The sequence below is a fragment of the Solenopsis invicta genome, chromosome 3, assembly GCF_016802725.1.
Source record: "Solenopsis invicta isolate M01_SB chromosome 3, UNIL_Sinv_3.0, whole genome shotgun sequence".
NCBI lineage: Eukaryota > Metazoa > Arthropoda > Insecta > Hymenoptera > Formicidae > Solenopsis > Solenopsis invicta.
The window spans coordinates 24,561,179-24,585,724 of NC_052666.1; the positions used below are offsets into that span (position 1 = coordinate 24,561,179).

A 24,546-nucleotide genomic window follows, 5' to 3' on the forward strand; every position below is an offset into this window, starting at 1 on the left:
TCGCGCCCGAAATGGCAATATTATCAAATCAGACGCGAATTTTCTCGCGCAACACATCGCAATTCACCGTAAATATGCAAATTTTATATTAAAATTTTCCTCATTTTTCACGAGGTATTTACCATCTTTTCGTCGGTTGAGACTTTTACGACGATGCAGTTCGCGATGGAGAGTGTCTGGCGAACGGAAAGCGGGCAACGCGAGTCCGCTCGTTTACGAGTGGTTTAGCAGGAAATCCCACGGAAATCCTCCACCGCATGTGGCCGATGTGTATCCAGCGCGTACGGCGGATAGCCATAAACGCTTAACCGCGCCGTCGTTGGATTTAGCGCCGGGGTGCTCCCCTCGACGCGGTTTATGGCGAAACTTTCGTCCGACGGAAGAATCCTTGCACCGTACATACACACATGCACGAATCACTTACGGGAGATGCGCGAAATGACGTCGTAATTATAGGGATGAGACTCGTGCTCGTCGGAGGAAAGTCGCAAATCGGAAGCGCGGAAAGTGAGTTTGCGCGAAATGAAACTGACGGCATTCGAAGCAAGGAGCGTAATCCGATAAGAATGCAATTTACATTTCATTTAAAAGAGAGCTTTATAATACGCGGAGGCGTCAATTTACTCGCGCGACAATATTTTATAATAATCACATTTTATCGCTCCGGTAGCCATATGTCTCTTCAGGGTGAACGAGACACTCAATGTATAATAGCTTCCTAGCGATAATCCTTTTTAATTTAATCAAATGCGTTACGCAAATAGTCATATTGCGCATGCCAGTATTAGGGAAAATTAATATTCCGTCATTATTGTACACTCGCGGTTCGATTCAGGATAAATTTCTATATCTCTGCTGGATTATGCGGCAGCGCAAAATTAAAATCAGACAAAGTGGTCGGCGCCGGAAGTTCATTTTCCACCGTTATAGACATTTCGCGAAGTGGTACGATCCACGATCCCTCCTTTCATCCCGCCGAATAATTGGTTCGCCGTTGCAATTGGGCGACGGACGTGGTGACCGCGCGCGTGGCGTCATACGTCCTGTGTTCAGCGTGAATCTGTCTTCACGCATTACATGCGCGAGAGGCGTCGCGACGCGTCGCATCAGCCTGTGAAAGCGCTCTAGGGGGAGGAAAGGGTGCCACGCGGCCCCCGGAGGGCGAGAAAGACGGGGACCTCCGTCGTACACGCACAGGCGCCGACGCACTCACACATACGTATAAAAGGCCGGCGTCGCGACGCTCTCGCCGTCATTCCCGCGCGCGCGGACGCTGAAGTCACGGTACCCGGAGTAGAACGTCGTCGCCGTCGTCGTCACTGTCGTCGGTTACTCACGGAGGCAGTTAACAGTCGGCACATCCTCGCAGCCACGTGAGATCGGAGGACCACTCGTCCGCGAATGAGAGTTTCATCCCCCGGCAAGAAGAAGAAACGCTACTTCCAGAGCTTTTAACAGTTCGAGAGGGTATTCCGTGTGTCACACTCATCTCTCACCTGCAGAGTCGCGCCGGTGGAATCTGACAGCAACAGGTGAGCAATTCGCCTCTTGAGATACAATCTTTCTCTGCACGCACTGTTCTTTTTTATTCACGCTCTTTTCTTCCTGCTTTAAGTACAGTCATAATCGTATTTTTTATGTGGTAAAAAGCTTAAGGTTTCCTATGTACCTTCAATTTAATCCTGTAAGGCGATCGATTTTGAGTTTTTTACTTATCAAGTATCTTGCTACTTATTTACCGTATTGCACTCGACGATCTCAAACTAAGGATGGGAAAACTTTGCTTCATGTAGTAATACGTTATGAATTCGATCAAGCGTATAGATTGAATGGCGCGTGACGTGAACGCGAAAAGAGTTTATTAAATGCCACTGAGTTATCAAAGAAATACGATATTTTATGAAAGTTTTTAGTTGCATACAACCGACTTCAGATAGTAATAGAGTCCACCATATCTGGTGTATCTTGAAACACTTTTCTTAATTTTCTGTTATATATATGACTATATAAAAGATTTCCGTCGCGATTCGTCTTCTGATGCACTATTTGTCTATAATATATATTTTTTTTTAATTTTTTTCACAAGCTGATTTTATATTTTAATTATTTTTAACTGTTTGTATGTAAACTTGGGTATTATTGCTATGAAAAACATATTTTTAAAATACACATTTTAAAGAAAAAATAAAACTAATAAAAGAAATTATTTATTTGATAATAAGTACACTTTTTGTAACGAATATCTAATAAGGAAACTCTTTTAATGATTACCTCTCTAATAACTAGTATTAAATGTTATTATACTTTAATAAGATTAATTCTTTTTTTCCTTTTAATTTGTTATTTGTAAGCGTTTCTTTGAAGGTAGTAGCAACAGGTGAGAAGGACAAAACCGTTTCTCGAGAATTCTACATCTTTATCTTTTTTTTGTTAATTACGCTAATATTTTTCATCGGAGATAAAATGTTCTTGAATACATTTTTATTACGTATTGTTATTTAAAAATGTCTCAATTAACGCAAGTGCATTAAAAAAGTATTAATATTTCTAAAGTTATATCACAAGATGTTAAGGGAAAACTACGGATGCGTAAAGTAAAGAAATACGAAAGATGTCGTAAAATATCAAGTTTTTGACGTTGAGTAAAATAAATAATAGGAGTAAGAAATTAAAAATGGCAAGATAGCGTGATAGTTATATAAACTTGGATATTATTAATACGTTGTATCTTCCTTACATTTTATTTTTTTATAAACCTTGCTAGGTTTAATATTCTGGTATATTTTATTACTGTTTCCGTTTACTATTGTCAATATATTGAGGTAAAAATATAGCATGCTTTAAATTGAAAAGCAATATTACAATTGAAACATCGAACAATAGTCATTGTTTAAATTTGATAAAAACTTTTGTTATTTTTTAATCTACAAAAATTGTTAAATTGTTAAGGATGTATGTGTATCATATTTCAAAAAATTATCAAAAATAAAAAAATTTCATAAATTGTTTTAATATTACGTGTGAGTATTTGTATAAAAGTTGAGAACAGTCTTATTAATTTAAATGTTACCTTTTGTTTTTTCTTCTTATGTAAAATTACATTTAGTACTTATTTTCGAATTTCATGAGAAAATAGAATTACAAATTTAATCAAATTTTTTCTATATACTAATAGAATTAAAAAAAAATAATTATTCAAAAGGTCATTTGTAATTATTTATTCATTTAAAATTCATTTACTTAAAATTGCAGCAAAATGTAATCATTTACGACACATGAGCTAAATTATTCTTTGTTTTGCTTTTTGCGACTGGTTTTAAGACCAAAATTTGGGTATTTACGGTCAAAATTTTTACATTAATAATTAGTTAAAAAAAACTAAAAAGACAATAAACCTAAGAAATCGACAGTTGTTAAATTTTGATAACTCTTAACTGACATTGTGTAGCCAAACTTTCCTAAATGTTTATATGCAGATACTTATACGTAATATTTTTATGACACACATACACACACACACACACACGAAATAATATAGTTTAAACTTAAAAAATTTTAAGTTTTAAATTTACGCAAGCAAAAAGTTGCATAAATTATATGTAGGCAACTTAAAAAGTAACCGCCAAAAATACAAAGAAAATCTTTTAGATCTATTTTAGTCTGCTATCTATTATATGCGTATTTTTATATTTTTGACAAAACCTTTTATATTATCTTTAAATCGAGTTTTTATAAATGTTACAAGTCACGAGAATCCGAATAGAATTTCATGTCAGTTTTTATAAAAAGAAATTTATAAAATTAAAAATTTTTCGTATAATTTTCAAGTAATATCACGTAAATTTTTCCTGAATGAACAATGAGAAATTTGATTAAAAAATTATACGAATTTTGGAAAGCAGGAAATGGAAAATTCTTCTATTTGTCGATCTAGCTGCTGAATTGATCTCGGCTGTCGCAGAAAATTGGGATCACGCAAAATCACATATAGCTTGCGCATAAATCTTAATTTCCAATCAGTCACATTATTTCGTTTAATGCAATTTTTAACATTTCCGAAAGAAACCGATCCTTCTCTTTCTTCCGGCGAACATGAAATTCGACGCATTTCGCGCCGCGCGCGACGTTTTAATGTAATGCTCTTCGCCGGGAAAATGAACTTCCTAACTGAATGCCGACACCTGAGTAATGGAGAGCTTACCTCAGTGACACAAAATCGAAGATTAAGTTATACCGCTATTGTCACATGCGCGACAGAATGAATGATCATCGTATTTCTGAAGAAAGAGTCAGCTGAACAACACGCGCGCTTGTCGCATAACATGACATTGCCTCCTATGTAAGAACACTTAGGAGATGAAAGGATAGCACAACTTTTGTGATTATTAAATTCGATATTACATTTGAGATATTTGTCAGTTTTCGCTGACGTAAATACACATGCGCACTTCAAAAAGTTTAAATGGATATGAGAATGAGGAAATTTACGTCAAACACTTTGTTTTTCTTTCGAATAATATATTCTCGCAAAAAAGTGATATAAGTTGAAAATTTTAAAGTTTCTTATTATATGTGAATTGTGTTTTAAATACATCAGTCTTTAATTGAGAAAAGTGGCAGTAATTAAATTTAAAAAAGAAAGAAAAAAAAGGAAAGGAAAGAAACCAAGAAATATGACGAAAATTAAAATATAAGTAGTTTTTATGTCTAACATTATAACATTATAACAAAATTAATATTTACATTACTTTTCAAGAACTTGCATATTTGTAATTAACTCCGAGTTACTTGCGTTTAATACCGTTGTAAACAATTAAGTATCTTTGAAATACAAGTTCCTTTTCTCTCTCTTAAATAATTTTACATTTTTGTGTCACTTTCTTCGGGGGGTGCAATATGATGTTTCTGGCTTTTTCATCTTGAGCTTTAGCTTTTCTACAGATTATTCATATTATTAGTACGTTATTGGAAAAAATAAAATCGTCAAAATTATTCTATTTAAATTTTATATTGCTCTTCTTATCGTGTATGCCGGCGCGAGGTGAAGCATAATGAAACAGTGGTACAACAGCGCTGCAGCGCTGCATAAAGACATCAACAGTTCTCATTATCTACGTAATTGTTTCGCTATCGTGATGAGAACAGCCCTTAATAAGACCTTGGGGATACAAGTTTACAAACTATATCTCTACTATATCTTTCTATGAATAGCGTATATATTTTTAGCTATGAATAAAACTGATGAATTTTAACAAGATAAAAGTTTATATATTGTAAAAGGATTGCACAGGACCGTGTAGTTATTTGTTTCAGCGATGCGCTGCATATAATATGCAGATTGTAATTTAACAAAATAAAGAGTGAGAGAAGGGGAGAAGTTTTTTTTTTAACAGCAGGAAAAGAATGAACTGTACAGACTGGACAGTTATGAAATTGACACAAGAAAAAATGAATGTACATACACGATGAGAGTAATCTCGGTGTGCGTGCGTTTAATGTGGTGCGTCTGGGGGACGGGGATGGGAATGAGTAAAATGTGAGAAAGGAAGGTAAAAGAAAGGGGAAACCGCGGTCGTTAGATGCCGGTTATTGGATCGCCGTTATTGCCGGACTTGTTTGCCGCTCGTAAGTCGCTACTTGCTTCGTTCCGTTTATTAACTTTCCTTAGGCTGACGCATTATTTTGTGCAAGTGAAATCCAAAATTGCGCCAACTGGGTCATTGTTCGAGAAAGAGTATAGCTGCAACAGCAGTAGCAGCAGCAACAGCAGTAGCAGTAGCAGTAGCAGTAGCAATAGCAGCAGTAACAGCTGTCGCTGCCGTTGCTGCTGCGATGAAGTGTGCATTCTCATAAAGTTCACTGCCGCGTTTAAAGCGCGACATTTTACGACATTTTACTTGCTTGCGAAAGGGCGCACGTATTGCCAGAGCTAATTGATTAAGAACTTAATTCTTAAATGCGCTTGAAATTAAATCCGTTGTTTGTGTAATTGAACGCGCGAAATGTCGCTCCAAAAAGGGCAAAGGGAAAAAATCAATGTTCCGATTTATCGTTTCTGTTGCTTTTACACGTAAAATAAATTAGTATCAAATTAAAATAATCATTGTTTCATATGTAAACAAGAATATTAACTTTTTTAAGACAATAAGTTGACATTTCGGCTGATACTTGAAAAAAAAATCAAGAAGAAGAAATGCCGTTTTTTATCAAAGCGGGTGTTGGAGGGTGTGCGTAACCTTTTTCTACATTAATATTTGAATACATTTTTCAGTTCTAGGTATAAACTGTTTGCTGGCACATGTTGTCGGACTTGAAACGCAATCACAAACTGAAGATAGAAATAGTATCTCAAATTGATGACAAAAAAATGACATTTCTTCTTCTTCTTTGACTTATTTAAAGAGTTTAAAAATCTAAAATTTTAGCAAAATGGCAAATATTTATTTTAATATTATAATAATCATCTAAAGAGCAACAATATGATTGCTTTATAGTAACAGAATGAAAAAATTCTAATTTTTTGATGATATGGTTATATCTTGATCGATATTTGTTTTTTTCACAACTTATAAAAAATATCATCGAATAAAGATAAATATCTTTTTTTCGATTAAACAAAATTTCTCACGTAAGTTATGTCTGTTTATGATTATGAAATTTTATAAAGAAGATTTTTTCTATCCTTGCTTATGTATGAGACAATAATTGCTGATTTGATATTAGTTTTTTTTCTCTGTGTATGTCGTATCTTTTCATCTCGAGCTTTCATTAAACCAAACATTTGGGAAATTGTCACGCAACGGAGTATTCGTGACATTCCTACGTGTCGTCGGAAATCTTGTGGTTATTCGTTGTAAAATACCGCACGCGTGTTTTCTCGTGATATTGCACGCAGGCTTCTTTGTAGACAACAATGTTGCAAAGTAAATAAGGGGGGAGGGCGCCCTTAGGACAGTCCTGGATATATATAGAGGGCACGATATATCGCGCGAGAAAGAACAAAGTAACGTACGTTATCTCGCCTCACACCTATTTTCCTTACACCGCAAGATTTTACGCGTTACGCCGTAAAGTCTTCTTCCACGTGGTCGCACGCCGCAAACGACTCCGTCATTAATTTCGTTTGCACTGTCGTTAGCGCTGCGTCTTTAATTACGGCCGTAACTCATGAGCCTTTGACGGCTTTTCGATGAGGCATTAAATGCCTCGTGTCGCCTTGTTATACGCGCATCGCGCGCGTTTACTTTTACGTTTCTTTGCACTATGTTAATTAGTGGTTTGCGGGGAGATGATTCGTAAGCCTTTAAAGAGGCGGACAGTCACGTGCATTCGATCAGATTTCCTATCTTCGTGCCTGCCTTGATTTGCGACAGTATACACGAACTGACATATTTGACGTAGGTCTGTATCACGTTACTTAGAGAGAAGGAAATAGACATATTATATACGGCGTGAATTCTCTCTCGGAGAGAATTTATTCTCTAGAAATCATAGTAGTAGTGGAACAACTTGAATTTCAAAGAATTTTATTACATTTTTACTAAAATTTAATAAAATTTTAGTAAAATTTAATCAAACCCCTTTGTAACACGGTGGTACAGAAAACCAGAACGAGAGATTGTTGTTTCCTTTAGTTTTTTGGATACCGAATACGAATTCGCTGTCCAAATTGTTCCATCACGTTACAATTTTTGCAAAAAAAGGTATTTTTCATGTAAATTTAATTGCATTACATTTTTTTTTGTCAAATTACAACTGCGACGTGACGCGGAGAAGTTTCACGGCAATCGAAATCTAGTACTTATGTTGTTAGAGGCTTTTAGCCTTAAAGAGAAATTTTTGATATTGATTATGGTTAATAAGACATTTATGATTAAATGGGAAATTGAGGAGAAGCTACGAATTAGATCATTGACAATTTACCAACTAATTTCTATCCTGGTAAAAATTGTCAATAGAAAATGATAGAAAACGATTCACATTTGTGAATTACGAGTCAAAATTCATATTCAAAACAATAGAATTTTTTCTGTCGGAAATCTTTACCAGGGTAGTAGTTACGTTCATTTAAGCTTAAAAGTTTTTTTAGATCGCTGAATACAAATTCGATGTCAAAAATATCATTTTTTTATGTCAAAGTGCAATATAAAATAATTTGGTTAAATTTTTTTTGGCTAAAATTATAGTAAAATTCAACGAAAGTCACGTCGTTCTACGACTAACATGATTTTAAAAGGGTCTAAGAGGGTCTAAGGGTTCTATAAGAAAATCCTCTCCGTATATCAAGATTCAAAAATTGTAATTAGCAAAGCAATAAAAATGATATCTCTTTATTTTATCTCTCCGTTCATCTCTCCGTTTCCTCATAACATGTATTTTGAATAAACAAGGAAATAATTAATGTCTGAAAGCAGGTATCCGTGCACAATATATCGCCATTTATCGCTTCGCTCATGATAATCATCGTGGTAGAGTTGCTTATTATGCCGCAGGTAAATGAGATCTCTCGCTGACCCTTGGTAAACGCGAAAACGTTGGTGATTAAAATCAACGGTCACACCCCGAGGGACGTTCGGGACACGTGTAAATGCAAATCGATAGAACTGGGGGAGAAATCGTCGCGCTTCTCAAAAGGAAGCGTTGGCCGTGTTATTGTTACAGGTTCGGCGCGAAAACACCGATTACAAATTACTTTCCGAGAGCTCTCGATAAAAATGGAAATCACGGTGAAATTAATCAGCTTTTTCAATCTTGCTACGTTAACTTATCTTGCACGTGGAATGAAATCAGAAAGTATTTAAAGGGATCGAAGGGGCGCGCGCGGAGATATAATTTGTGCCGTTCTCTCCGCTATCGTGGGATGCGAAAGGAACGTCTAAGCGACATTAATCTAATTTCCGTGTCCAAAGTGAAAACTTGTTCCGGCGGTTACGCGATAAGATTGACGATAACATTATCGTCTCGAACATAGTTGTCATTTCAGAAGGGCCGTCTCCCCCAGAGAGTGTAGGCCCGCAGACACTTGTGGTCTATCGCATCAACGCCTCTCGTGCCGTTGCCCATTGTTATGTATGACGTGTATAACGCCAGACGTGTATACAGTAAACACAGGTGTGCTATCGAGGAAGCGCACGAATCGTTTATCAAAACGGAAGGCGCGAGGGATCGCGCATCATTTTGCATAGAAACGCGTAAAGATCAGTTATCAATGCTAGCAATAACATGCTGTATTTACGATTTTCGAGATGAAGCAACTGAATACGCTTACGTAATGATATTTATTGTGGAAGAAATAGTTTTATTGATAGTTTGTGATACTTTTGAAACTATCAACGTCGTTGAAACGTGTTTATTCTAATTTATAATAAAACCTGTTTCATAAGATTTACATAAAGAAATAAAAATATAACAATCTAAATAAACAATGTAATACGGAATTTTCCCACAGAGACGCACATCTCCTTATCGTTAACTCTTGTTATCTTCTACCTAATTCCTACAATATCTTCTTGCTTCCAGTCCTCTCCTTTTACTCCTCCTTATCCTTTCCTCCTTTATTTTCCTTGGTTTATAATTGTTTTCGTTTCAATAGTTAACTTTTATTGTTAATATTAGAAGCACCGATCTTTTTCACTCACTAAAAGGACCAAGTAAATTATTTACTTATAAAAAATATAATAAAGAATGTCAAAATTAAAAATATTTTATCACACTGTGCATTTCTTTACGATACACACGACTATGTTAATGCATTCGTGTTATTATTGAGCGGCAGCAATCACCTACAGTGATTTTTTGTTAAACGTTATTTTAATATTATTCACTGTCAGCTTTTAATTTTAATTTCTTAATAGTTTGAGAATGACTTCGTGTACAGATAACATAAGGTATTAGAAATTCCTGTTCTGTTTTAATTTTTAATTTTATGTTACCCGTTCTGATTTATTCGCACAATTGCTTTGCTTGCCGCATAGTCCCTTAATTATAATATTTGAATTTTTAATCCGCTGATGCTTTTCAGAGATATTTCCATGTACGTCAATAATCAAACTTCAGAGAGTATCGCTAACGTAAAGCGCTCTGGAAATTAATCGAAGAATAATTTTCGCGATTAATTGACAACCTTCGAACTTCGAAGATTCACGAGAAACTTTCGCTTTGCTTGAAATTGAGAAACAATTAATGTATTGATATTTCTATTAAGAAAATAATTAACTCACACGTGCACAAACACATGCATGAAATGGATACTTCAAAGGTGGAAAGAGCATAATGTCTGTTGATCAAAGAAATGTCAATTCAATCTGCATTTACAAATAATGCGCAGTTTCGCGTAATTTCTGATATATTCGCAATCTCCGGTGTTCAAAGATACTAATGCAAATGAAAGGTTCGACTTTGTAAAGAACAGTGTTCTTTCTAAGTCGTGTGCGTCATGCCGTGTATTTAATAGCACTTGAAACTAATGAAAAAGTTTCGCGCAGCTTCCGTTCGCTTCGTGCGGGTTTCGCTTTTAAAATAATCTCATTTATTACAAAATGGATCATTAATATTCAAATACTCGACAAAAGACACGCGATATAAAGGATGACACTAATATTATGATAATAGAAAATGTTAATTTATCACTATAAAAAAGATATACTCTTTTATAAATTTTAAAATTAATATACATGCGAAAGATAAAACATGCTTTGTAAAAAAAAATGTACATATATAATTTACAATTTTATCCTTTAATAATTAATTTCTCAGACGGTTAATCCTTTAACTGTCCTTTAAACAATATCTAAAAAATTGTCAACAAATTTGCTTCTTCTTTATTCCATTAACAAACGAAAATGGCAAACTGTTAGGATATATATGACGGTTGAGCAAACAAGTGTATCCGTTTCAAATTTCATTTTGCGAAACATGTATATTGATTCACCCTAGGAAGAGTTCCATTAATTTCATTGCCGGATGTAGCAGTTGTGGAGGAGATAAGAATATATATTGCCATAGATAAAGGAGGGTAGAAAGGGAGAAGGAAAGGGAGGACGAGGAGAAAGGAAGAGAGAGACAGAGGGAAGGACAAAGATATTCCATGCGGTAGGTCTGATATCCCACTGGAATGAGAAAAGGGAGCGGACTTTCCGTAATCGGATGATTGTACCCTCCTAGGCTTCCGCAATTTACTTGTATACATTTCACTTCATGCGCATATGCGTGTCAGAATTCCAAGAATTCTGTTGACCTCTCCGTCATTCTTGTAATCTAACAATAAGTGTAAGATAATTCGGACGGGCAAGTGATTTCTATTAAAATAATTTCTATTAAAATAAAATTGAATAACAACAACGTAATGAGTTTTACTTCACATTAATTGTTAAATTTATTTAATGACGTAACTGTTTGATTTAATCAATGTTAATGGTTATTAAATTATTGTTGAATTTAATCATGGCCATCTTTCAAAGTAGCTTGAGATGTAAAGATAAGCACATACGTCATATTTAAATAATTAAAAAATTTACATATTAACGAACGCGTACACTTGTGCTGCGGTAATAGAAGAAATGAAGTGGCGCAACGGTAATGAGAAGAAAATTAATGTAAATTAATGGAACAAAGAAATCAATGTTTTCTGATTACTATGTTAATTTGAAAGCATCAAATAAGATTATTGTTATAAAGATATAACTGTTTCATTTTGCGGCGATTTTTCACGAAAGTACGCACAAACATTGTCAAACTTTTTTAAAACATCAATGTAGTTTGTAATTTGTTTAATGAGACTACTTATATTTGCTTTTGCAAATATTTAATTTACAATTAAAAATGTATTGGCTATAAACGAACATGGTGAAAAATTAATGAAATTTATTTAAAACATAAATTTTAAGTATATATTTATAAATATATATATTCAGTTTCATCACGGTTTACAAGTTTCTTTAAAAGTTGTAATTATAAATCATTATAGTTTTTTATGGAGATTTGAAAAACTGTGTGACGTAGATGTATTAGACTTAATTACTAAAATAGTAATTAATAAAATGTTGATTGGTTCTTAAAACTTTTTTAATTTGGTTGCCAAAGAGATTAAAAACTGTTTGTAATAAAGAAATGTGTATTTCTTAACTTATTATAAAGATATTAATTAAAAATTTAGCAGTTGTAAAATTTCAAGTTACGTCAGTTGAAAAGTTGCAACATTGCAAGTTTTAGTTGTGTAGTACTTCAAATGGTTTGTTTCTCTAGTATAAAGCAGTTTTAGAATTTTTATAAGAATTAAAACACTTTTCAGAAAAATTGAGAAAGTTTATATTTTTTCATAGAACTTTTCATATATATAAATTTTGAAATATTTGAACAATAAGATTTTTTTATAATTAAAAAAAAATACTTTAAACTTATTTATTTTTTATTATATTTTATCAGAAATTATAGAATAAAAAGTCTAAGAAATCTTAAACTGTTTCAAAATTGATATATGTAAAACAAAGGAAAGATGTAAACATTCTCAACATTTTTGAAGTGTTTTAATTCGCATAAAAAAAATCTAGAAAACTTTCTGAAAAAATATAAAATCGTATAAAAATTTTGAAAAATTTTAAAATTTACATAAAAGTTTTAAAACTATAAAAAGTTTTGAAAAAAATGTTCGGACAAAATGTCAATTGTACAGTTTATTAGAATTTTTTAATGTTTTTAAGATGTGCAATAATAATACATTAAAACATAATTTATGCTTTATTATTGTCACTTTAACGTTTCTCTAACTTATTGCTTCAAATACAATTTTGTCTTTACAACAAAATCTATATACTTTTTTTATTATGTTATATTTAGGCATTTTTATAACTTTTATCTTAAATTATAGTTGATCAGTAGTCAAAATAGTTTTCAAGAAAGTTAGCATAAGTATGTTTAAGCAGAAACACTACGAACTAAAGAAGAAAGCGTCGTTGCTATGTTTAATATACTAATTCCAAATATTCAATTTTTTGAAATGTTAAAAATCAATGAGATCCTAAAATCTCACTTTTTGTACTATAATTATTCTTTAATAACTTCTGTTTTATGTTTTATTCAGGTTTACAATTTTCATTTTTTTTTTTAAGTTGGATTTAGTGTACAGTCACATCCAACATTTGACAGCGAAACAGAATATGCATAAAGAATGTGTGGAATCTTAATAACAAAAACATTTTGTTAGTTTTATATAGTTTTATACAGTTAAAACGAATAATTTTATGGATTTTATGAAATCCAAATGTTAAATCTATATTAAATATGATGAAATTGTTATATTCTTATTATACAGTTTTTGTCAAGATTGTGTAGCCAATACATCCTTAAGATGTAATTGAAGAAGTTAAATAGAGGATAAGGAAAAAGGAAAGATGCTATCGTTTAAAGATGAATTATCTTCGAGCATGATTTTTCCTTTCTATATGATAATCTGAAAGGAAAGACGGAGAAGAGAAATTGAAGAAAATTGCGGAATAATTTCCGTGAGTTTCTTTGCTCGCAGCCGATTGAAATAAATGTGAGCCTCTTTTTACATGCGCTTGATTCTCCATAAAGGAATAAAATGTCGAGAAGGTTACGCTAGCAAAAATGTTTCTCGTTTCAATATTTTTCATGCTGCATGGTTCTTTTAACACGATTTTTGACACACCACAACTTTTAACGCGCTTACAAGGGCCATCCATCATTCAAAAATATAAAACGCACATGTCGCTTGTGGAGCTATATAATTGAATCAGACATTCGAATAAAAAAAAAATAGAAAAATACTTGAACTCGTGTTATTTTCAAAACGACCAAATAAATTGATTTATCTACGTATCTACGTGCATATTAGTGTATCTCTTATGTTCACAATATTTGAAAATAATATTTAAAAAATGATTGAACAAAATATATGATCACAAAATATATCTTGAAAACGTGAATGATTGAAAGTAACGAAGCGAGACGAAGAAAGAGTATACACTATGGTAAATTATGAGAAAGGATACTGCCGCACTATTCGACATATTATATTCGAAGCATTATTATTATTATAATTATTTTACAATTTTTATTACCGATATTCTGCCGCAAACGTTACGATAAAAGTCTTCAGCACATGTCGATAACAAAAGAAATTCGATGAGATGCCTTGAATGTATATTACAATGTAAATAAAATTCGGTATAAAACGAGGTGTAATCTCGACCCTTATTGAGATCCACGCGTGAATGGCTCAATGAAAAGCATTCCATAAATATTGATCGAGATTATTAACATTATCGCCCTTCAAGAGGGGCGATTGTAAGGGGGATTAAGAGAAAATATAAGATGACAGGAATAACGGTGGAAGATGTTTTTCCGAGGCGGCATTAAATTTCTTTGTTAAAAATGCATAGTGTAATCAAAGTAATTACGACACGATTTTTTGAGCAGACCACTGATGATTGATGCCTACTTATCGACGTGTTCAATAGACCATGAACGATTCGGCACGAGAGATTCGCGGCATTCGTACTTTCGAGCCGATGATATCCAGCCGTCTCGTCGCGAATCAGCCAGATCTTCTGCTTCATTTAACGTGAATTTGAAGCTGGGCTATTGTGCACGTGTCATCTCATCAGAATTTTCAAAGGGATGTTGAGTCACGGTGTGAAAATCCGGTCTATAACTGATGGAAAAAATCGTGACGAGTCAGAGAGACCGTGAAAACGAGAGCGTGCAGAAAAGGAAACTATCGAGTTGGATTTTTCTAATCTACTATGAAGATCTCTTATGTCATTTTAAGAAATATATGTTCAATTTAAATGCACAATGAAGATTTTTAAACATAATTATATAATTCAGTTTTATATGATTTAATTAACACTGGAGTGTTACTGTAAATCTTCAAATGTTAATTCAAGTTTATGTTAACTTAAAATATTAAAATTTTGTTAACTTAAAATAATATTTAATAACATTTTGTTTATATTATATAATATTAGTTTATTAATTAAACACTCCATAATTATTTTATATTTTTTAAACTAATTTAAGTTAAAATTAACGGTTTATGTCATGAAATTAATATAGTTAAAAGTTACATGAACAAAAGACTAACTCAATTAGAAAATACGTTAAAATCAAACTAAATTAAAAGTTAATTTGGAACGCGTTATTCATATCAACTTAGAAAAAGGTAATAAATTAAATTTTGTGTTTTAAAAATATCTGGCAAAATTAAAAATTAAATCATTTAAAATTAATTAAGTTAAGTTAAAAGTATAAAATTTTTTAACTTTATTATTTAACTTTAAACTTTTTAATTAATTACAAATTAACCTTGCAATACAACTTATAAAAAAATTTACGTATGTAAATATTTACAGAATTTTATGTTCTTGACAAGCTTCTTAAGTGTATTAAAATAAGATTCATTCAGCAATTCGGTATCTTTATTTATTGAGTCCGTTCGGTTGCTCTTTTAAGTATATCTTTTCTGAAATCAATCTTTTATAATATTTAGATTTGATGTTTTAATATTTTTCCATTATTCCAATCGAAAGAATGATCATAATTGAGAATATGTTCTGATATAACCAAATGTCTGGAAGGTGTAATTATTTCTACAGGAAATGAAGCTATTCCTTCACCATATTCGTTAATAAATTGCTTTCATTGAATTGTGGTTTCATCAAATTTTATCAAAACGATTTGGTAAAATTTAATTACGCATTATAATTTTAGCGATGTATGCGATATCATGTAGATATAATCCTTTATATTAGACGTTCAAAGTGATTCAGTCAAAGTGAATTTGAAGCTAGGAACTCTCTCTCTCTCTCTCTCTCTCTCTCTCTCTACGTATATATATATATATATATATATATATATATCTTAAGGTACCTTGCGTACTAAGTACTAAGTACTCTTGCGTATAACATCACTGACAAGTATTTTCATGAAGCTCTTTGGTACCTCTCGCGTTCGTTAATTGACGTATACACATACCTAATCCCATACAGTTTTGTTGCGGAGTTTTCAGAAAGGTTTCGACCTTTCACATTTTATAAGCAACAATTTTGAAAGGATGATGAAATTTTGCAAGAGAAATGTTTCTAAAATCTATTATATACTATAAAGAAAGTATACTTAAGTAAAAAAGTCATCACAACGTCAAAATGCTATCAAAGTAATTCCAAAATAAATATTAAAAGTCAATATTGATTAATCACGATACATTTTTATATCACTTTGACGTTGTTTCGGTGACTTATTGTTCTGCTTAGGTATGGCTCACGATAATATCAGAGCAACAAATTTATATAATTACATATACTTTGTATAATTGCTGTCGAACGTAATAACTATAATAGGTATAATACGTTAAATAGCAAAGAGTATTTATCATAATGCTTTAACTTCATGTTTTTATAATTTAAAAAGTTTATTTTAAGTTTTTTAAAAGAAAGTTGATAAATGTTATCTAAATATAAACTTCAAATTTTTATTTTATGTAGTAAGATACAAGTACAAAAATATTATTGTGCATATATATTATGCATTATTTTTCTTATTATATTTTATATTTTATTATACATATTTTAGAAGTAATATTTAAATTTATTATACTCAGAGAACACAAAAATATTTCAGAAAGATAGCAGATTTTCTCAACAACTTTTGTACAAAGTTTCAAGTGTAGTAATCGAGGATGTCTGCTATTTTAGAGTTATTTTAGACATGTTGCAAACATATTTTGCAATTATTATGAATGTTTCGCTTTTTTAATTGAAACATTTCTGAAACATTCTCTGAAAAATTTCGGTGTTAAATAAAATATTATTAATTTTATTTGAAAAATCGTACACGTGTAAGATTATTTTGAAAAAAGTTTGAGAGAGAGAGAGAGAGAGAGAGAGAGAGAGAGAGAAACACTACTTTTCCATCATATACTTTTTCCTCGCTCCCCCGCCTTTTGAGCTGTAAAAAGTTTTGCTTACTCATTTTAGCATGACGACAAGCAGAGAAAGCGCATAAAATCAAAAATATGTAATCTTTGTCAAATGAAGTATATCGTAACGCTATTTCCTTCTTATCTTTCTTTTGTGTATATTATGAAATGCTTTGTTTTTCTTATTATATAGACGATAAAAGTTATAAGATAAGATCATTCTCACGTATTTCTTGCATATACGCTTAAGCATTGGCAATTATTTCTTATATTTGTGGGCCAAAAATTCTGCTGACGAAATCAATAAGAAGTATTCTTTTTTGAAGAGAAATGTCCAATATCCCCCGAGGCACTTGCTGCCTTGAGTGACAGGTAAGACACCATAAGCCTCCTTCGTTGTTAGGAAAGAAGATACAAAACAAACAAATGATGTGAAGCAGAACTTCATTATTAATAGAAATAAAGCGATAATTATTAGACCTCCGATAGTTACCAGATTTAGATGAAATTGAATTTATGCTATGTAATTACAAAAATAAATACGGTTTTAAATACAGCTCTTGAAAATAAAACATAATTAAATTAAAAATCATTTTCATAATACTGATGCTAACTTACATCTCCCCTTATTCTGAAGAAAATGAAAAATTTGAAAGTAACGACGCACAGTTTGAAATTTTTGAATAGAAACGTATACAAAATATTATTTCAGCACGAAGATCTTGCTATGTCTTGCTGTCTCGGTCTATCTTATATTAAATTTTTATTGTTTTAAGAAAGGAGAGAGGGGCAGCTTTATTTTCTACAAAACATTCAATCAGAAAAAAGGTTGATATTCAAGAGTGGATTGAATTAAAGGTGAACTAGATAATTTTGTTTATCATAAAAATTACGAAAAAATGTGGAATTCGGTGCAATGGAATTTACGCATTGATAAAACTGACAGAAAGAACAAATAACGTTATTTTGCAATTTATGAAAGTTATTCGTGCAAGTGGGAATGTGCGTACAAAATCTGTTAGAATTGACTTCGTGATAGATTAAGAATATTGTGGAAAAAATCTATGTTCTTCAATATTTCATGACAAACTAATTAAATAAGATCATGCATTTAAAATCTTACTTTACGGCTATGTGTAAGTTGAAACAAAAAAATATGAACGGTATAATATAATTATAAACAGATTTATAAATTTATTTAAAAGTATCGAAAAATGAATCGTGCTAAATCAAAGGTTTCGTTTTTCGTTGTTTGTTTCTTTTTTTTTTATTTTATCAAAGCATCAAATCAACGAAATACTTGACGAATGTAGGTTAAGGACTTCAAATATTAAGAATATTAAATTAAAAAACAATTCTTTTTTATCTTTTAAAGGAGAATATTCCCTTAAGAGAAATAGAACTGCAATCACATTAAAACAAGAAAGAAGGGGAAAAAGCACCTGTTGCAACCATCAAACTATTTCTCGGCTTCAAGTAACTCATCAGGAAACTCTCCGACTCATTCTCACCCTTGTAAAAACATTGCCTCGTAACTTCGTGTTCTACATACGGCAAGAAACTGTAATTTACAACTACGTTTAATCTTATTATCGAAGATTAAAAGATACAGCTTATATATACAATAAGAGAAACAATTTTATTTATCAGGAACGGAATATTATATCGTATCGTACTTGGACTAAATAAGATTTAACTTTTTTTATTCTTAAAAGTTTTATGAAACAGGAATATAAAAATTTATTATTTTTAATAAATTCTATTAAATAGAAAAAAAATTAAGTAAATCTTATTCAGTCTTGTTTTAATATAATATTGCTGTATAATAAAAATAAATGTTTAATCATTAAATCATTAATCTCCGTAAAATATCTCTTTTAATATCAGCGTACACGTATGAATATGAATACTACGAAATAAATACGCTAATCTTCGCTAACTTCTATTTATTGACAATTAGCGACATCGTAGGCGAGTTGAATCGAGTTGTGGAAATGTTTATTACTTTCCTGGAAACACGTGTTTTTTCTCTATAGAATCGCCATTTTATTCTTATGCTATTTTTATTCGAATCAACGGCCCACCAAAATTAAATATTGCAGACTCCACGCGTAAGTTTTGCAACTTTTATATACTCGTATTTATTAAAAACAGAAATAAAAATAGTGTGTACATAAATTTGTCATGCGAGTCTGATATTACACGTACAGGACAAATAACGAAACGTTTCGTATTTTATTTCAGCGAAAATGAGGAAAGTATATCTAACGTTGCATTCGAGTAAGACGCAAGGAAAGTTTTGCGTTATTTTCTCGACAGCTGAGGATTTTCTATGGACTTTCGCAATTTTTATCCACGTCCATTCGCGCGTCCTCGCGTCCTCGCCCTTTCGATCCGTTTAAGCCTCTCGAAAAGCAGCGTGACCAAGCAGGACGAAGGAGGATCCATAATCCGTCGGATTTCGCCATCAAATATTGAACGAACCGCCCGTAGAGGATTTTGGTTCTAGCGGTCTGTAACGATGTCGCGACATTCAATCACGCCAGACCGCTCACTCTTTTTCGCCATTCCATTGTGGTGTTAAATGTTTGTCCGCAAGCTGCGTTGGTCACATGCATATTGACATCGTGCACTCATAATACAACATTTTACTTTTAAATTGATGGAAACGCATATTTTAACTGATAACCGCAAAATTTATGGACAATCCTATTACTGACATAAAATACTTTTTTTCGTACTTTAACGAAATTTTTCAACCGACTACTATTTTGTTTTTCAATAAAATGTTATTCATGAGGGAAAACACGCAAACATAAAAGCATCCATGGTTGTTCCTAGATCTAACGTAAAATTCAGTCCGATGTCAGTGAGAATGCTTTTGCAAAAAAGTAGGATACGTGCTACAGCTGTTGGAATCCATGTCGTAAAATTGGCGCGACGCGAGTCTACGAGTAGGAGCTACTCCCCTACTGAAATGGCATTTATCCCACGCCAGTCGTAAATAACTCTTCATTTTATTTTTACATGCTAGAATTCCATTTGCGTACGTTTGTGCCTTGAAGGACCCATAAAATCTTCCACAGAGTGTTGCATTAACGTTGTTTTATGTTCTGCTGAAATTTTGAAATAGATAAGAGATAAAAGATTTCTCTAAAAGATATAGACACGGGATTTCTAAAAATGCTGCGAAAATATATCGTTATAAATAAAGTAATAATAATAAATTTTATTAAAGTGCGTATAACAGGGTAAATGTAATTTACAGTAAAATAAAGAGAAGTTATTCATACAGATGGAAATAACGGAATTGTAGATAAAGAGCTATATAATAGCACGACATGAGTTTTACATATTAATATAAAACAATAGCGTATAAGTATAGATATATGTATACTTATATGGTATTATTTTATATTAATTTATTTGTATATACATATACATACAAATATAATAATAAAATAGCAAATAAAGACAAATGCCTAGCACATTGTTACGCAAAATTGTTGTTATTTGATAATATTATATCTATGATATTTATATTACAGTATAAATTATATTATATTATAATACTGCGTTTAAAAATAAATGTTACTTTTCAGACTTTTTAAAAACGATTTTACATATGTATACATATTTTTTTTCTTTTTAATAAAATGAGAAATTAGATAGGACGTAATTAAAGTATATAATTAGATGAAAGTTACTTTATTCTCGCAATTTAGACAAAATTGCGAATTTCATACAAGTGAATTTAAAAACTCAATCTCGGAACTACCGCGAAAGTTTATATGACATTATTATAATATATTATAGGAATCATGTGCACGTGTCTAATAGTCTATTACAGTTTATATTTCCCCGTGCTTTCAGATTCAAACAGGCATCATGAAGTCAAGAACGAGTTTAATAACTATCAGAATTATTATATTCTACCTGTTGAGTGTCGTTGGACAATCAACAGCGGCGATACAAGAGACATCTTCTTCATCTTTACATATTCCACGATTTCATCCGTTATTAAACAACTTGGAATTTGAGGAACCTGAGAAAAAGTCCTACATTGCCGAATACAAAAGACTACCCCTTTATAACTTTGGCATCGGGAAGCGGATGAATAGTGATGAGGATAAAGTGAGTTATAGATGAAAAAAAACATTTGGTTTTTTTATAAAACAATTTTTTGTTATAAAAATAAATCTAATTATAGAAATGTCACAAATCCAATACATTGTGACGTATCTCTAAAAAAATTTGATATATTTTAAGCAGTGTTGGGCAAATAAATTTGTTCAATTTAAATTTTAATTGCTTATTATAATAAAGAACTAAAAATATTTAGTTTCTTATTATAATAAATAATTAAAATTTTTTACTTGAATTTTAAATCTTAGACATAAATCAAATAAATTTTTATAAAAATGAATTGATTAAAGTTAATTGTTATATGTTATATTGTGATTAATTTAAACAGCTGACAAAAATGATATACTGTTGATTAAAAATAAATTGTAATTTTTAATTATTAATCATTTTAGTTTTACTTTATTGATTTACAACAATAATTGATTGATATAGTAAATAGAATCTTTTATCGACTAATCTATTTGTGATCTTTTCGATACATCAAATACATTTAAGCTAATAATTATTTAAATGGTAAATATATTTGAAATATAATAAAAAAACAATAATAATAATTAATTTTATTAAATTAATAGTATTTGATTTATTTTAATAATTAAATAATTCAATCGTGATTTTGTTTATCATTAATTTTAAAATAATTAGTTAAAACTAAATCAATTGTACAATTTTATTTGACAATTTATTTTATTAATTGATTATATTACTCACAATTATACACTTTTAAAATTTTATTTTAGTCAACAAATTAATATATTGATGTCCAACACTTATATTAAGTAAAATTAAAATTAAATATATTTTTATAATAAAACATAAATTGTGAAAGTCACCGCGATTAATAAAAATATTATATTAAAAATTTGGAATGTATATAAACGATTCAATTCCGGTTAATTCAATTTATTAGAAATCAATAATTACGCGGAGACAAATATGATTGTATAATTTTGATTTTCTCCACAACGTTTGGTTAGATGTTCAAAATGTAATAAAAAAGTATCAAAGGCAAATGTTAAGGAGCTGTCTATTATTATAGTATTGTAAGGTCAAGGTTCTAGAATTAAAATTATTATTGAGAAAAAGAGTCACTATTTGTCTGTTGAATTAATTATCATTCAATAATTTGTGTCTCGTTATCTTGTTGTCTTTGACGTCTTAGACTCTCTTTCTAATAATAATTTTAACTTTGCACCTCTGAACTTTGACATCCATAATAATAGGTAGCTTCTTAACTTTGGTATTTTCGGTATATTATTTTAATATTTTTGATATAATAATTTTACACTGCAACAACTCCGTGGTGTTTCATAGGCAATATATATTTTTATATTGATTTATTTTTGCAGTCTTATTGTATTGTTACATTTTATATCTTTAAGTATTGAAACTTTATATGCGCAGAGGAACCGGCAATTCTCATTCGGTATCGGCAAGCGTCTCCGAGACTTCAGGTTTGGTTTAGGAAAACGCAATGGATACCATCCCTTCAGTTTGGACTTTCCGGCTGATAACATAGAGGGATATCAATCACGCGACAACTCGAACGATTTTATGGAGGACAAACGTAGCCAGCACTTCGGTTTTGGACTAGGAAAACGGGGGGCCTGGAAGTTAGCGTCTGAAGAAATGGCTGAAAGAAGACTGAACGATCCCATAGTCTCGAAATTCTTGTTCGGTTTGGGAAAGGAACCGGATGAGAACGACGATTTAATTCAGTAAAGCGTTCTCGTCGAGGAGCACGAATTGTTATCTTCCTCAATCTCTTTAATCCCTGGACGATACCAGAAGAAATATCTGATTTATTTATTTCCGAAAATATTTTGGCAAAATGCAATAATAGCGGATAAATGATTAAAAAGGCTGTACAATATATTTATTAATTGTTTGTCATTTTGAATTCTACATAGATGTCTGGTATTTTAACAATATAAATTTGTTATAAAATTCCTGTATCGACATTTTGTGTTGTACAAATCAATAATTAATTGACGTTTTTAATGATAAGACAGATAAATAATAAATCAAGTAAATGTTTCTATTTTTTTGATAAATCATAAACTCGAATTTATCGAGATTAAATTCATTGAAATCACATATAATGCAGTTTTCTTGAGTGTTTATGTCAATACCATCTCGTACCGTGTATGATTTCATTGAATGTCGAGAGCAGAATGCACTGTCCACGGAAGTTAAGAGCGATATCGAGATTTTCTTTTTTTTTCTAAAACTTGGTATAAAATTCGTGCGCCATCGACAATACTCTCTCCACTTGTAAATGTTAAAAAAAAAACGCAGGTACCTTAATGGAAAGATATATTTGACGTAGAAAAATTCTCCGAATAATTCTTTTTAGACGAAGCTGTTCGATATTTCTGTGATTTTAATCAATAATTAAAATGTTTTTTTTTTTTTGAGTTTGTAAAATGGAAAGAGAATGCAAACGAAGAGCAAAAACGTCATTTCTTTTAATGTATAAGTCTATTGTTGTCTGTTTATATATCTCAACTCTATTTATATATCTCAACATTATTTAGCACTTATATACATTAATGTCAAAATAAAATTAAATATTATTAATGTTACAATAAAATTAAATATTATTATTGTCAAAATAAATTTATATTAAATCCAATTATATTATTAATGTCAAAATATATTAATATTATATTTAATTAAAATTAAATATTAAGTTATAGAAAATTAAATATTTTCTTTAACATTCCACGCTCACAGAATATAGCGATTTAATTATCGACAAAAGTAACAGGGGAATTATTAAGTTAATTGCAGATTTGGATTTCTATATACACTGTAATTTAGCAAACGATTAAACAATTTACTGTACAATAGATAAAAACTTTGTCTCGATGTGCTAAAAAGTTATATTCATCTACTTAGGCAATATTGTACTTGTCTTTATTGTTCGACGGTTATATTTCTAATCGTTATAGAAAAAGATGAAATCAATTGTACCAATGTTCTCAATGTCATAATAAATCTTGTAATCTTCTATTTTGTCATATACATATATGATAAATATAATATATAAAAGAATATATAAAAGAAGATTACAAGATATATAATATTATGACATTGAGAACATTGGTGCAATTAGTTTCATCTTTCATCTATATATATATATATACGGCATGTACGAACACTTTTAATTTAATTTTATCAAATTCTGTGAATTAAATAAGAATTTTGTTAAAAATAAATGTTATTGATATTTTCGTGCGTGACGTAGCAATGTAGATTTATTCTATCGAGCATACCATTATAATAACAAATAAATAAATGCAAATATATTGATATATTGCAAAAATTTTGACTTTTCACATGTTTTGTGCTTAAAATGAATTATTAATAAAAATCAGAGGTACTTAAAATTCACATTTAGATCCATTTTTTATTTTTGCGGACACACTTTTGAATGATACGATAACTTTTCAATTAACGAT

General features: G+C 30.8%; 1 protein-coding gene across 1 annotated transcript; it reads left to right on the forward strand.

Annotated features, from left to right (window-relative positions):
- The first annotated feature begins 1,162 nt into the window (after positions 1 to 1,162).
- LOC105197204 (allatostatin A) lies at positions 1,163 to 24,397 on the forward strand. The gene is made up of 3 exons (XM_011163475.3): positions 1,163 to 1,532; positions 20,810 to 21,070; positions 22,487 to 24,397. The coding sequence occupies exons 2-3, from the start codon at positions 20,825 to 20,827 to the stop codon at positions 22,802 to 22,804; spliced, it is 564 nt and encodes a 187-aa protein (XP_011161777.1). The 5' UTR covers positions 1,163 to 1,532; positions 20,810 to 20,824; the 3' UTR covers positions 22,805 to 24,397.
- The last annotated feature ends 149 nt before the right edge of the window (positions 24,398 to 24,546 follow it).